This window comes from Ranitomeya variabilis, chromosome 2 (genome assembly GCF_051348905.1).
Source record: "Ranitomeya variabilis isolate aRanVar5 chromosome 2, aRanVar5.hap1, whole genome shotgun sequence".
Taxonomy (NCBI): Eukaryota; Metazoa; Chordata; class Amphibia; order Anura; family Dendrobatidae; genus Ranitomeya; species Ranitomeya variabilis.
Genome location: NC_135233.1, coordinates 871325407 through 871339710, shown reverse-complemented (window position 1 = coordinate 871339710; position 14304 = coordinate 871325407). Strand labels below are relative to the sequence as shown.

General features: G+C 43.2%; 1 protein-coding gene across 1 annotated transcript in view; it reads left to right on the top strand.

The window, feature by feature from the left end:
• Positions 1 to 14304, top strand: part of LOC143808062 (putative cation-transporting ATPase 13A5) — a 318077-nt gene that overhangs the window by 257457 nt on the left and 46316 nt on the right. The window contains exons 25-26 of the mRNA XM_077290322.1: positions 12583 to 12692; positions 13116 to 13212. Of these exons, the coding sequence (XP_077146437.1) occupies positions 12583 to 12692; positions 13116 to 13212 (207 nt within the window). The remainder of the gene's footprint in view (positions 1 to 12582; positions 12693 to 13115; positions 13213 to 14304) is intronic.

The following is a 14304-nucleotide window of genomic DNA, read 5'->3' as shown; positions in this document are numbered from 1 at the left end:
AGTCTCCTAGACTTGTAATGCCCATACATTAAGTGTATGGGCTGACAAACATTTTCCCATGGGGGTAAATTTTTTAAAAATATTTAATGGGGATCATAGACACCCTTGCCAAAAAATTGACTGTCTGTAGCAGCACAGAACACGTGAACTCTGGTGGTCTAGTGATGGAAAATTGAGAGGTGGAGGAAAACTTCATTAAAAACTAGGCCCAATTTAAAGGAGAGGGTCTACATTTAAAAAAATGATTTATGGGGATCATAGATGCCCTTGGACAAAACTTTAATGGCTTTAGCAGCACAGAACACGTTCACCATGGTGTTCTAGTGGCGGAGAATGATGATATGTGGAGGAAGACATTATTAAAAACTAGGCCCAAAGTAAAGGAGCGGGTCTCCTAGACTTGTAATGCCCATACACTAAGTTCATGGGCTGACAATTATTTCTCCATGGGAGGTCAAGTTATTTTAAAAAAATTGTTTACGGGCATCATAAATACCTTGCAAAACTGTAAAGTGGTTTCCTACACAGTTACTGCTGGGAAGGTGCAGGTTATTAGTGAAAATATGGCAGGCGAATCGTTGGATCAAGTGATCAGGAAAAGGGGCATGGTGATGACAGGAATGGGAACGTTCATGATTAATAATAGCGGTGGATATGGGAGGTATGAGATCCAGGATACAGCCTACAATGATTAGTCGTTTAGCTACCACCAATTACCAGAATGTGTTTAATGCCCATCAGAAGATCGTGTAACAGATGCACGTGTTAGACTCAGCCTAAAAAATGCCTGTCAAAAATATGTTGCCAAAGACACACGTGTCTGTCTAAAGGGAAAAGTGCAACATGTTCGTGAGATGCTTAATTAGAGAAAGCAGATCAGTGTTGGAGGAAAACCAAACAAACTGATGAATGCTTGTGAAAAACTAAGTTTAAAGAGGAGTGCACCGTCCGTACCTATAAACACACCCGTGGCACAAGCTTCTTCATCTTCACCCATACATATTACAGATAATATCCAAATCTCACAGTCAAAAATTATTTGTTATAGTGTAACGAACACTGTTAAAGGAATGCCACTAAATGTAGCTAGCCACGACCCTGGGAAACACAAGATTTCCTCATTACAAGATATGGACGATGATGGTATTGATGACAACTTTAAAATTTACCACATCCACACCAAGAAAATGTAGAGCACAGCTGCAAAAAATGTGCAAAAAAGGCCGTGAATGTCTGGAAAATAATTTTCTCTTGGGCAAACTTTCCCTCTTATTAAAGTGGTACCGAATGATGCATACACAGCTCTCATGTCTATTTAGCATGAGATGGTTGAAAGATGATGTATTCTGCTTTGTCCATATCCACTTTTTGAAAGTGAGCAGAAAAGAAGGATGAAATAGCGGGAAGATGTGTGATTTTGGTCAGTAAGGAGGTGATGTCAAGTACAGATAGGTAGATCTGTGTGTTATCGGCGTACTGATGATATTGCAAACCGTGCCATTACATCAACTGTCCCAGGCTGAAGGTGTAGATGGAGAAGAGTAGGGGTCCTAGAACTGAGCCTTGGGGAACACTGAAAGACCGGGGTTGAGGTGAGGAGGTGGTGTGGGAGAGGCAGGCACTGAACGTCCCCGTAACAGCCTGGTTGTTTTTTAAACACTCTGCTGATAACCTCAAAAAGGCCATTTTCACCACCGGCCACCCGTATCAGCAGGGGTAGCAAAACTCCCATCCTAACCACCACAAGCATGATCAGGCACATGGCAGCAAAGCACCCGACTTTGTTGGTTGAACACAAGGCTCCATGAACACTGTCTGCGAGTGATACCACTGCCTCTTCCGATGTTGTACATGCAAACCAATCCCCTGTCCATGGTGCATGCAAAGATGCCTCATGCCCTGCATCTACAGTTGCACACAAACTCAACTAGCACCATCAACAAGCACGTCCACCTCCTTGTCCCAGTGCAGCCTTCAGTTGTCCATACCCCTGTCCTTGGAACGCAAGCAGAAATACGCAGCCAATGCCACATTACTAAATTCACACATTTGGAGCCTGCTTGTGCTCGAAATGTTGCATTTTAAGCCAGTGGGAGACGTAAGCTTTCTGCAACCTGATGGCGGTGACCATCACAAGGTACTCGTAACCCACAATTTTTCCCGGTCTGCCGCACAGATCCCTGCGGTCCCCCTCTGCTGACTGTATCCCATTTAGAGAACTATTTATGATAATTATTTGTTTCCTTCTCAAGAAGAATTTTGGTGTAAAGAAGAAGATATTTAATGTGCATCCACAAAGATATACTGTATATACTCGAGTATAAGCCGAGATTTTCAGCCCAAATTTTTTGGGCTGAAAGTGCTTCTCTCGGCTTATACTCGAGTCATGATCGGTGGTGGGGTCGGCGGGTGAGCACTGTCATATACTTACCTAGTCCCGGCGCTCCTGTCGCTCCCCCTGCCCGTCCCACGGTCTCCGGGTGCAGCAGCCTCTTCCCCTGAGCGGTCACGTGGGACCGCTCATTAGAGAAATGAATAGGCGGCTCCACCTCCCATAGGGGCGGAGCCGCCTATTCATTTCTCTAATGAAGCGGTGTCGGTGACCGCTGATAGAGAAAGAGGCTGCGGCACCGAAGACAGGCAGGGGGAAGGAGCGGGACGCCGGGAGCAGGTAAGTATCGCATATTCACCTGTCCTCGTTCCACACGCCGGGCGTCGCGCCATCTTCCCGGCGTCTCTCCGCTCTGACTGTTCAGGCAGAGGGCGCGATGACGCATATAGTGTGCGCGCCGCCCTCTGCCTGATCAGTCAGTGCGGAGAGACGCCGGGAAGATGGCGCCGAGGAGCTGCAAGCAAGACAGGTGAGTATGTGTTTTGTTTTTTTTATTGCAGCAGCAGCAGCAGCTATGGGGCAATAATGGACGGTGCAGAGCACTATATGGCACAGCTATGGGGCAATGGTGCAGAGCACTATATGGCACAGCTATGGGGCAATGGTGCAGAGCACTATATGGCACAGCTATGGGGCAATGGTGCAGAGCACTATATGGCACAGCTATGGGGCAATGGTGCAGAGCACTATATGGCACAGCTGTGGGGCAATAATGGACAGTGCAGAGCACTATATGGCACAGCTATGGGGCAATGGTGCAGAGCACTATATGGCACAGCTATGGGGCAATGGTGCAGAGCACTATATGGCACAGCTGTGGGGCAATAATGGACAGTGCAGAGCACTATATGGCACAGCTATGGGGCAATGGTGCAGAGCACTATATGGCACAGCTATGGGGCAACGGTGCAGAGCATTATATATATGGCACAGCTATGGGGCAACGGTGCAGAGCATTGTATATATGGCACAGCTATGGGGCAACGGTGCAGAGCATTGTATATATGGCACAGCTTTATGTGGAGTATCTATGGGGCAATGGTGCAGAGCATTGTATATATGGCACAGCTTTATGTGGAGCATCTATGGGGCCATAATGAACTGTGCAGAGCATTATATATGGCACAGCTTTATGTGGAGCATCTATGGGGCCATAATGAACGGTATGGAGTATCTATTTTTAATTTTGAAATTCACCGGTACCTGCTGCATTTTCCACCCTAGGCTTATACTCGAGTCAATAAGTTTTCCCAGTTTTTTGTGGCAAAATTAGGGCGTCGGCTTATACTCGGGTCGGCTTATACTCGAGTATATACGGTAAGTTTGAACGTTTTCGGTCCACATCCGCACCTTCATCAGAACAATTTTACTTATATAGTAGGCAAAGCGTATATAGGGTCAGTGTTGGTTCCAACTGGATTATTCAACTGGCCTGGATGCAATGGGAGATCCTGTGGATGTCAGCGCAAGTGGAGTATGGCGGAAGCCACTCAGAGAGATGCCAATATTGGATTCCTGGGTTGGATACCCTACTTGAGCACCTATACTGATAATTAGTACGAGTGCCGTGTTGCTTCTTTTTCAATTCTTTGTTTCCTGTCATTTATTCAATTCCTTACCCATCTGCATATATTTTCCCCGAGTCCTTGATTCTGTAGCTTCAGTATAAGGCTATTATGTGGTACAGATAAATAACATTAACTGTATTACCGACATCCAGATTTGCACTTACCTCCTCATAGAAACCCAACATATTAGTTAGACGCAACTTATTCTTCATTAATCCATGTTATTTGTCAGTTATTAGATTATCATCTACAGTACATATCTTCAGGTAATTTTTTTTAATGCCTTCAAAGATTTTGCACACTACTTATGTCAGGCTTATCTGATGGTAGTTGCCTGGATCTACTTTCTTACCTTTCTTAAATATCAGTACCACGTCAGCCATCCTCCAATCCTGTGGCATCACCCCTGTTAAAAGACAGTTTAAAAATATGAGATACAATGGTCTATCAATTATTCAGCTCAATTCCCTTAGTATCCGTGGATGAATGCCATCTGAGTCAGGGGATCTGTCAATGTTAAAAATGCTCAGACATACTGTAGGTGTACTTCTTTTTGTATTAAACTAGTTATATCAAGTAGTGAACCTTGATTTTTGCCTTGGTTATTGATCTCTGTAACAAACAGTTCATTGGTGAGCAAGGATGAAAGTTACCTGCTTAATATCTGAGCCTTTTCTTTGTCCTGTATAATTATCTTGTTATTTTCCTTTTTAAGAGGCAGATAGCATGTTTTTTGGCATTGATGCATAATACATATTTTGGAGTTGTAGTTTAATGTTGTTGGTGATATTTACCTTTGTAGATAACTTTGCTAGCTTGATTTATTTTTTAAAGTGAGATAATCGCCGCGCTAGCTGAACTGAGAGGTAGCAGGGTGAATAGTCCCAAAAAATACACTCACCGGCCACTTTATTAGGTACACCATGCTAGTAACGGGTTGGACCCCCTTTTGCCTTCAGAACTGCCTCAATTCTTCGTGGCATAGATTCAACAAGGTGCTGGAAGCATTCCTCAGAGATTTTGGTCCATATTGACATGATGGCATCACACAGTTGCCGCAGATTTGTCGGCTGCACATCCCAAAGATGCTCCATACAAGGCAGGATGGATCCATGCTTTCATGTTGTTTACGCCAAATTCTGACCCTACCATCCGAATGTCGCAGCAGAAATCGAGACTCATCAGACCAAGCAACGTTTTTCCAATCTTCTACTGTCCAATTTCGATGAGCTTGTACAAATTGTAGCCTCAGTTTCCTGTTCTTAGCTGAAAGGAGTGGTACCCGGTGTGGTCTTCTGCTGCTGTAGCCCATCTGCCTCAAAGTTCGACGCACTGTGCGTTCAGAGATGCTCTTAGGCCTACCTTGGTTGTAACGGGTGGCGATTTGAGTCACTGTTGCCTTTCTATCAGCTCGAACCAGTCTGCCCATTCTCCTCTGACCTCTGGCATCAACAAGGCATTTCCGCCCACAGAACTGCCGCTCACTGGATTTTTTTTCTTTTTCGGACCATTCTCTGTAAACCCTAGAGATGGTTGTGCGTGAAAATCCCAGTAGATCAGCAGTTTCTGAAATACTCAGACCAGCCCTTCTGGCACCAACAACCATGCCACGTTCAAAGGCACTCAAATCACCTTTCTTCCCCATACTGATGCTCGGTTTGAACTGCAGGAGATTGTCTTGACCATGTCTACATGCCTAAATGCACTGAGTTGCCGCCATGTGATTGGCTGATTAGAAATTAAGTGTTTACAAGAAGTTGGACAGGTGTACCTAATAAAGTGGCCGGTGAGTGTATATATGATATGTAATGATTGATTTATTTTTTACATTTCTTATTTAAATCTTTATCCTCCTGAAATGCCATTTCAGTATTCTCAGAGTTTTTGAATGCCCTATGGTTTTGTCTCATTAAACTTTGCTTTTATTTATCAATAATGGTTTCTTTAGATTCCTTGACATTTGATTACCAGAGAGTATACATTTTCTTTGGGATGCTAGTAGCATTTCCTTAAAAATGCCCCATTTCTATTCGGTATCCCCAGTTACTATGACATGGTCCCAGTCTACATGTTTAAGTTCTTCCCTTAAATTGTTGAAATCAGTTTCCCTAAAGTTCCCGGTTTTGATATTTCCCCTTTTAAATGTTTGATTGAAAATTACATTTAAACTTGCCATATTAAGTCACTGCATCCCAAACGCTATTTGATAGAACCAGTTCCAGCAGATTACTTCCCCTGGTTGGTGCATCTACCAGCCGAGAGGAAATTGTCCTGAACTGTGAATAAGAATTTGTAGCTAATAGTAAAAATTCCCCATTATAAGACCCCTATTACTGTTTGCTGCCTTTTTAATTTGTTGCAGCATTTCATCCTCTATCTGTTCCGCTATATTTGGAGGCTTGTAACATACTCCAATTAGCAGCTTTCCCTTATTACCATCCCCATGTACATTTACCCATAGTGACTCTATATTGCTGTAACTCCCCCCAATGTCTTAATTGAGCACATGTTTTGATTTGGATTTTACAAGAAGCACACCCCTCCACTTTTTTCATCTTTCCTGTCCTTTCTAAATGTAGTGTAACTCTCTACGTTTGCTATCCAGTCATGGCTTTCATAATGTCAGGTTTCAGTAATGCCCACCACATCATATTCTGTGATCAAAATAAAAGTCTCCAGTTCATTCATTTTATTTGCGAGACATTTTACATTTGCCAGCAGACATTTATTTAACAATATTAGCACATTTGTTACTCCTACTGGACTCCCTGCTTTCCTTGCATATCCCAGCCCCCTATATCCTCATTAACCCCTTTAGCTTTTCTCCTACTTATCCTGTAATCATTCTTACAAACACTCCACCTCCCTCTTGCTTTGTCAATTGTACTGATGTGTACCATGAACACTGGGTTTTGTCCAGCTCCACCAAGCAATCAGTCTATCTGATCGGCAATATGTCAAACCCGACAGCACAATGCACCCAGACAGCACAATGTTCGGCATTCATGATCTCAGCAGCAGATGACCTTGTCTGTCCTCCTAAATATAGAGTCCCCTACCACCAAAATGCATCTGGCTTTTTCTGCACTCATATTTCCCTCCTTCCTGCAGCAGTTTTTTTCCTGGTTGCTAGGAGCAATGTCCTGCTGTAGTGATCCCAGTCCGGGGCTTGTATTTCTATTATGATCCAAACAGGCATAATTACTAGGTTATACCAGATCAGGACTGGGCTTCCTAGCACTTTTCTTCCTACCCCTACCCCTTCTTGTAACATTTACCCAGCTACGTACTTCTCTGTCCTGATCTACCCCACCTCCACTCTCCTTCATATCACTGACCCCAGTCAGCGCAAGCTCAGTGAGCTCTAAACCCCTCTCCAGGTTTGCAGTGCTCCCAAGTGTTGCAAGCTTCACATTTAGATCCATTACATGGGCTTCCAAACATGTCATTGACATCAAGTGCAGACACCCTCAAACTGCTGTTCAAGCCATGCATACATCTCACAAGATGCACACCTGATAGCATTGTCCATGGAGCACATATTAAATGGGTATAAACCATGCAAATAAAAGCTGAAAAAACAATGGAAAGCTAGTAAGTAGTGTTGAGCATTCCGATACCACAAGTATCGGGTATCGGCCGATACTTGCGGGTATCGGAATTCCGATACCGAGATCCGATACTTTTGTGGTATCGGGTATCGGTATCGAAACAACATTAATGTAAAAATGTGTAAAAGAGAGAATTAAAATAAAAAATATTGCTATACTCACCTCTCCGACGCAGCCTGCACCTTACCGAGGGAAGCGGCAGCGTTCTTTGTTTAAAATTCGCGCTTTTCTTTCCTTACGTGAAGTCCCGGCTTGTGATTGGTCGCATGCCGCCCATGTGGCGGCGACGCAACCAATCACAGCAAGCCGTGACGTAATTTCAGGTCATTCAGTATTTTAAAATTACGCTCCGGCTTTGTGATTGGTTGCGTCGCAGTCACATGGGCGCCGCAACCAATCACAAGCCGTGACGTCACGGGAGGCTGGACACGCGCGCATTTTAAAATGGGCGCGTGTCCAGCCTCCCGTGACGTCCCGGCTTGTGATTGGTTGCGGCGCGGTCAACCAATCACAAGCCGGGAGGCTGGACACGCGCGCATTTTAAAATGGGCGCGTGTCCAGCCTCCCGTGACGTCCCGGCTTGTGATTGGTTGCGGCGCGGTCAACCAATCACAAGCCGGGAGGCTGGACACGCGCGCATTTTAAAATGGGCGCGTGTCCAGCCTCCCGTGACGTCCCTGCTTGTGATTGGTTGCGGCGCGGTCAACCAATCACAAGCCGGGAGGCTGGACACGCACGCATTTTAAAACGCATTTTAAAATGCGCGCGTGTCCAGCCTCCCGGCTTGTGATTGGTTGACCGCGCCGCAACCAATCACAAGCCGGGACGTCACGGGAGGCTGGACACGCGCCCATTTTAAAATGCGCGCGTGTCCAGCCTCCCGGCTTGTGATTGGTTGACCGCGCCGCAACCAATCACAAGCCAGGACGTCACGGGAGGCTGGACACGCGCCCATTTTAAAATGCGCGCGTGTCCAGCCTCCCGTGACGTCACGGCTTGTGATTGGTTGCGGCGCCCATGTGACTGCGACGCAACCAATCACAAAGCCGGGACGTAATTTTAAAATCCTTAAGGACCTGAAATTACGTCACGGCTTGCTGTGATTGGTTGCGTAGCCCATGTGACTGCGACGCAACCAATCACAAAGCCGGAGCGTAATTTTAAAATACTGAATGACCTGAAATTACGTCACGGCTTGCTGTGATTGGTTGCGTCGCCGCCACATGGGTGGCATGCGACCAATCACAAGCCGGGACTTCACGTAAGGAAAGAAAAGCGCGAATTTTAAACAAAGAACGCTGCCGCTTCCCTCGGTAAGGTGCAGGCTGCGTCGGAGAGGTGAGTATAGCAATATTTTTTATTTTAATTCTTTCTTTTACACATTAATATGGATCCCAGGGCCTGAAGGAGAGTTTCCTCTCCTTCAGACCCTGAGAACCATCAGGAATACCGTCCGATACTTGAGTCCCATTGACTTGTATTGGTATCGGGTATCGGTATCGGATTGGATCCGATACTTTGCCGGTATCGGCCGATACTTTCCGATACCGATACTTTCAAGTATCGGACGGTATCGCTCAACACTACTAGTAAGGAGAACACCAAACTATGTTCTTGTGTTTAAACGTTGATATTGTGTTTCACTATGCACTTATCTGCAGCCCTGGACTGAAAGGCAACCCTCTCTCTGCTCAGCAGCTCTCGCTTAGAGTATCTGGAACTTGTAGTGCACCCAACAGTACAGTACAGATGTTTCTGTTAGAAAGTTGTGGAACAAACACTTAACTCACAGATACCCGATAACATGGACCAATCACAGGCTTCCCCTTTTTTTTTCTTTAAACAAGAATTAATCCACCCCAAGACAGACAAAAAACACACATAATTCCCCAGCAATTACCATCATATAGGGACATCAAAAGGCTAAAAAATGTAAAACCTTCTTAAACTAACCTGTCTGTCCCCTCCCTACTTATTGCCATCTGTCTGGACCTCACCACATCCATTGATCCCTTACCACTCGTGTTAGAATCCCAGATTTCTGGATTGTGTGCAGCCAGGAGGGTTCTGTGCATGCATGCTGAAGGAACAACATGCACTGTGAACTTAAATGACTTGAGCAGTGCCCTTCCGAGCCTAATGATTGCCAGTATGCGTCGCATGAGCGTGAAAGACCATAAAATTCCAGCTTAAGCAGTGAAGGATTAGAACTAGTGTTGAGCATTCCGATACTGCAAGTATCGGGTATCGGCCGATACTTGCTGTATCGGAATTTCCGATACCGAGATCCGATACTTTTGTGGTATCGGGTATCGGGTATCGCAACAACATTAATGTAATAATGTGTAAAAAAGAGAATTAAAATAAAAAATATCGCTATACTCACCTGTCCGACGCAGCCGGGACCTCAGCGAGGGAACCGGCAGCGTTGTTTGTTTAAATTTCGCGCTTTTACTTGGTTACGTGAAGTCCCGGCTTGTGATTGGTCAGGGCGGCCATGTTGCCGGGACGCGGACCAATCACAGCAAGCCGTGACGAAATTACGTCACGGCTTGCTGTGATTGGTCCGCGTCCCGGCAACATGGCCGCCATTAACCAATCACAAGCCGGGACGTCACTGAAGGCTGGACACGCGCGCTTTTTAAAATACGCGCGTGTCCAGCCTCCCGTGACGTCACGGCTTGTGATTGGTTAATGGCGGCCATGTTGCCGGGACGCGGACCAATCACAGCAAGCCGTGACGTAATTTCGTCACGGCTTGCTGTGATTTGTCCGCGTCCCGGCAACATGGCGCCGTGACCAATCATAAGCCGGGACGTCACTGGAGGCTGGACACGCGCGCTTTTCAAAATACGCGCATGTCCAGCCTCCCGTGACGTCACGGCTTGTGATTGGTTAATGGCGGCCATGTTGCCGGGACGCGGACCAATCACAGCAAGCCGTGACGTAATTTCGTCACGGCTTGCTGTGATTGGTCCGCGTCCCGGCAACATGGCCGCCCTGACCAATCACAAGCCGGGACCTCACGTAACCAAGTAAAAGCGCGAATTTTAAACAAACAACGCTGCCGGTTCCCTCGCTGAGGTCCCGGCTGCGTCGGACAGGTGAGTATAGCAATATTTTTTATTTTAATTCTTTCTTTTACACATTAATATGGTTCCCAGGGCCTGAAGGAGAGTTTCCTCTCCTTCAGACCCTGGGAACCATCAGGAATACCGTCCGATACTTGAGTCCCATTGACTTGTATTGGTATCGGGTATCGGTATCGGATTGGATCCGATACTTTGCCGGTATCGGCCGATACTTTCCGATACCGATACTTTCAAGTATCGGACGGTATCGCTCAACACTAATTAGAACATGTGGTGAGGCCAGAACAAATGGTGTTGAGTAGTGGAGACATAGTAGAAGTATGTGGTAAGGTGAGCATAAGGATTTTTTTTTATTTTTTACATATTATGCTTATTACACTCTTTGGACTGGACAAATCTTTGAGCATGAAAGGAACATGAAATTGGCAAATTTCCCGTGAAAAACTCATGAACAGGTGAATTTGAATTTTCCTTCAATCACTCATCTCTTATTACAAGTAGTGATGAGTGAATTGGCAGAACTTTTAATTTGGTGGTTCGCACAAATTTGGCAAGGAAAAAAAAATATGCTCATCACTAATTACAGGGGCTCAGCTCAGACAAGACTACAGTAGCTGCTGTCTACTCTAGGTATGTGGGAAATAGATGACACATCAGAGCATATTATCACTGCTACCAAAAGTAACCCTATCTAGTGAAATACAAATAATAAAAAATAAATTATTAAAGATAAATACAACAGATAAACAAATGAAAACACAAAAAATTGACTTGTTTTTTCACAATTGAAAACATAAAAATTATTAATGAAAATTGAAAACTGTCCTAATAATACAGTCTTGAATTGTACACGAAACCAGTAAAATATATGCATATTGAATTCATAATACCTTAAACAGACCTGAAAGCATTCATTACACAGGTTGTTACAATTATCGGGAATGTAACATATGGTTATTTTTACATTTTATGCAATAAAAACATTTGATTTCAAAATTTTACATTTTTCTGTGTTAAGTAATGCAAGTTTTTAATGCGAACATGTCAGCAGGTTTTTACTAAGTAAATTACAGACACTTTCAGGATGGCAGTGTTATACTGATTAAAATGATACCTGGGGTAAAGAAATCTGTCTTGTGGTTCTTGTGTAATTAGCTTTAGAAATTTTCAGCTTATGAAAATGCACGTGCACTGGGGCGGGACTGTATGGAGAGTCTTATCTTCCTGCACTAAATGATAGAAAAACCAAGGAAAGACCTGCCCACAGGCCACCCCAGAGCACAAACACTATCTCTGTGATGAGGAACATGTTTGTGCTTTGTGCGGCCTGTGGGCAAGTCTTTTATTGGTTTCTTTTGCTTAGAGCAGGAAGATAAGATTCTGACTGCAGTTCCGCAACGGAGTACAAGCATCTCATTAGCTGAAAACTTCTAAGACTGCTTACACAAGAACCACAGGACAGATTTCTTTACTCCAGGTATCATTTTAATCGGTTTGACAACACCAACCTGACAGTGGCCTGTGGGCAAGTATTTTATTGGTTTCTTTTGCTTAGAGCAGGAAGATAAGATTCTGACTGCAGTTCCGCAACGGAGTACAAGAATCTCATTAGCTGAAAACTTCTAAGACTGCTTACACAAGAACCACAGGACAGATTTCTTTACTCCAGGTATCATTTTAATCGGTTTGACAACACCAACCTGACAGTGACTGTAGTTTACTTAGCAAAATCCTGCTGACCTGTTTTCATTAAGTTTATATTTATTTGGTTTTCATTTTTAATATTATTATTAATAATAATAATTATCTATCAGTTTTTGTATTGAAGTGCATTATAGTCTGTGCATGTAAAATGGATATAATAGGGATTATCATTAATCATGACACATAATATTTCATATTCTATTCACTACTTCCAGGCACTTAAAATGGCTCATGCTGGAATTTCACTCTCTGAATTAGAAGCATCTGTTGCATCTCCATTTACTTCCAAAATTCCAAATATTGAATGTGTTCCATTGCTCATCAAGTAAGTTTTGCATTAATCTGGAAAATACATCTGCCATTGAAGGTGCATCATACCTGATTGCTTTAAAAAGGTTATTTTGGCCTAAACAGTTGTGATTTTTTTTTATCTGTAATTTGCATCAGTGCGAACCACCACTGATTTAGTCAATGAGATATGTTTCCTAATGATATTGCAGTAGATCATTGTGTGATTGGAATAGACCACCATAAGTTTTGTTCACGGGATATGTTTGATATTATTATTGTGGTTCAGCCCCATATACATCATCTCTGTAACTGAATTTTGCGAATGTTAATTTTGCATAAGTTCATAACTGTTTGCTGACTATGAAATAACTTTTCTATTACAAATATTATTGTGTTATAGTAACTTAGGTGAATGATTACCTTTTGCAAATAACAAAAATGTTGTGTTTCTATGCAGGGAAGGTCGGAATACTCTTGTTACAACATTTTCCCTCTTCAAATTCTTGACCATGTTTCAGTTCATTGGAATAGTTTGCATATTATTTCTTTTTTGGGTATGACTTTCCTTTCATTTTTACCTTTGTCCAAAATGGATGTGTTGAAAAGCTATGTTCTTTCTTGGCTCAAGAACTAAAATTACCAGGATTTTCATTAATGTTTATGATGCTGTAATATACAAATCACTGATCTTCTTCAATTTGCCTTTTGTGTACATACATGATGTAGAATGATGAGTTTCAGAATAGTAAGAAAAGGGTCCAACATCAAGACTACTAAACTCAATATTTAGGTATAATGCCATATGAAATGTGCTTTTGTGTTTTGGGGTAAATGCCTTTAGCAAAGGGAATGGTTGCCTAAAATACTTAAGGATCAATTATTACATATGTACATTTGAGAAGACTGAATTGAATGTGTGTCAAATCAAATTTGAGTAGAAATCAGCAGGACCCATTGAATTTAAATAATGTGCAATTCAATTTGCACAAATTCTCCTTAAAATGGCATTCTTCATTTTTCTATTTGTAGATTGAATCTGTCACAGAATGCTGCATAGACTCCTCCAACATCTATTTCTCACTTCTCAACCCCCTCTCATATTCGTTCTTACTGAACGCCTAATAAGGGCAACACAGCTCACTGTGCTAATTACACACTAATCCACACTAACTTCTTTCTTCTTGTTAATAGCTTCTCATTCTCCTTTATTCTGAGCAATGTTTTTAACATTATTGCTCATCTTTCAGCTAGTCTAAAATTATATAAAAAGTCTACCATTTTTATATAGTGAGATGGGGGAAAGTTCCACAAAGTCAACTATCACTGTAGCCCTCCACCAGTCAGGCCTTTATGGCTGAGTGACCTGACGGAAGCCTCAATACATATGAAAGCCTGCATAGATTTTGCTACAAAACACATGAAGGACTCCCAGACTATGAGAAATAAGATTCTCTGGTCTTATGAGATGAAGATAGTCCTTTTTGGTGATAATTCTAAGCGGTATGTGTGGAAAAAACATGCCCAATACAATCCTAACAGTGAAACATAGTGGTGGCAGCATCATGCTATAGAGGTGTTTTTCAGCTGCAGGGACAGGATGACTGGTTGTCATTGAAAGAAACATAAATGTGGCCAAGTACAGAGAT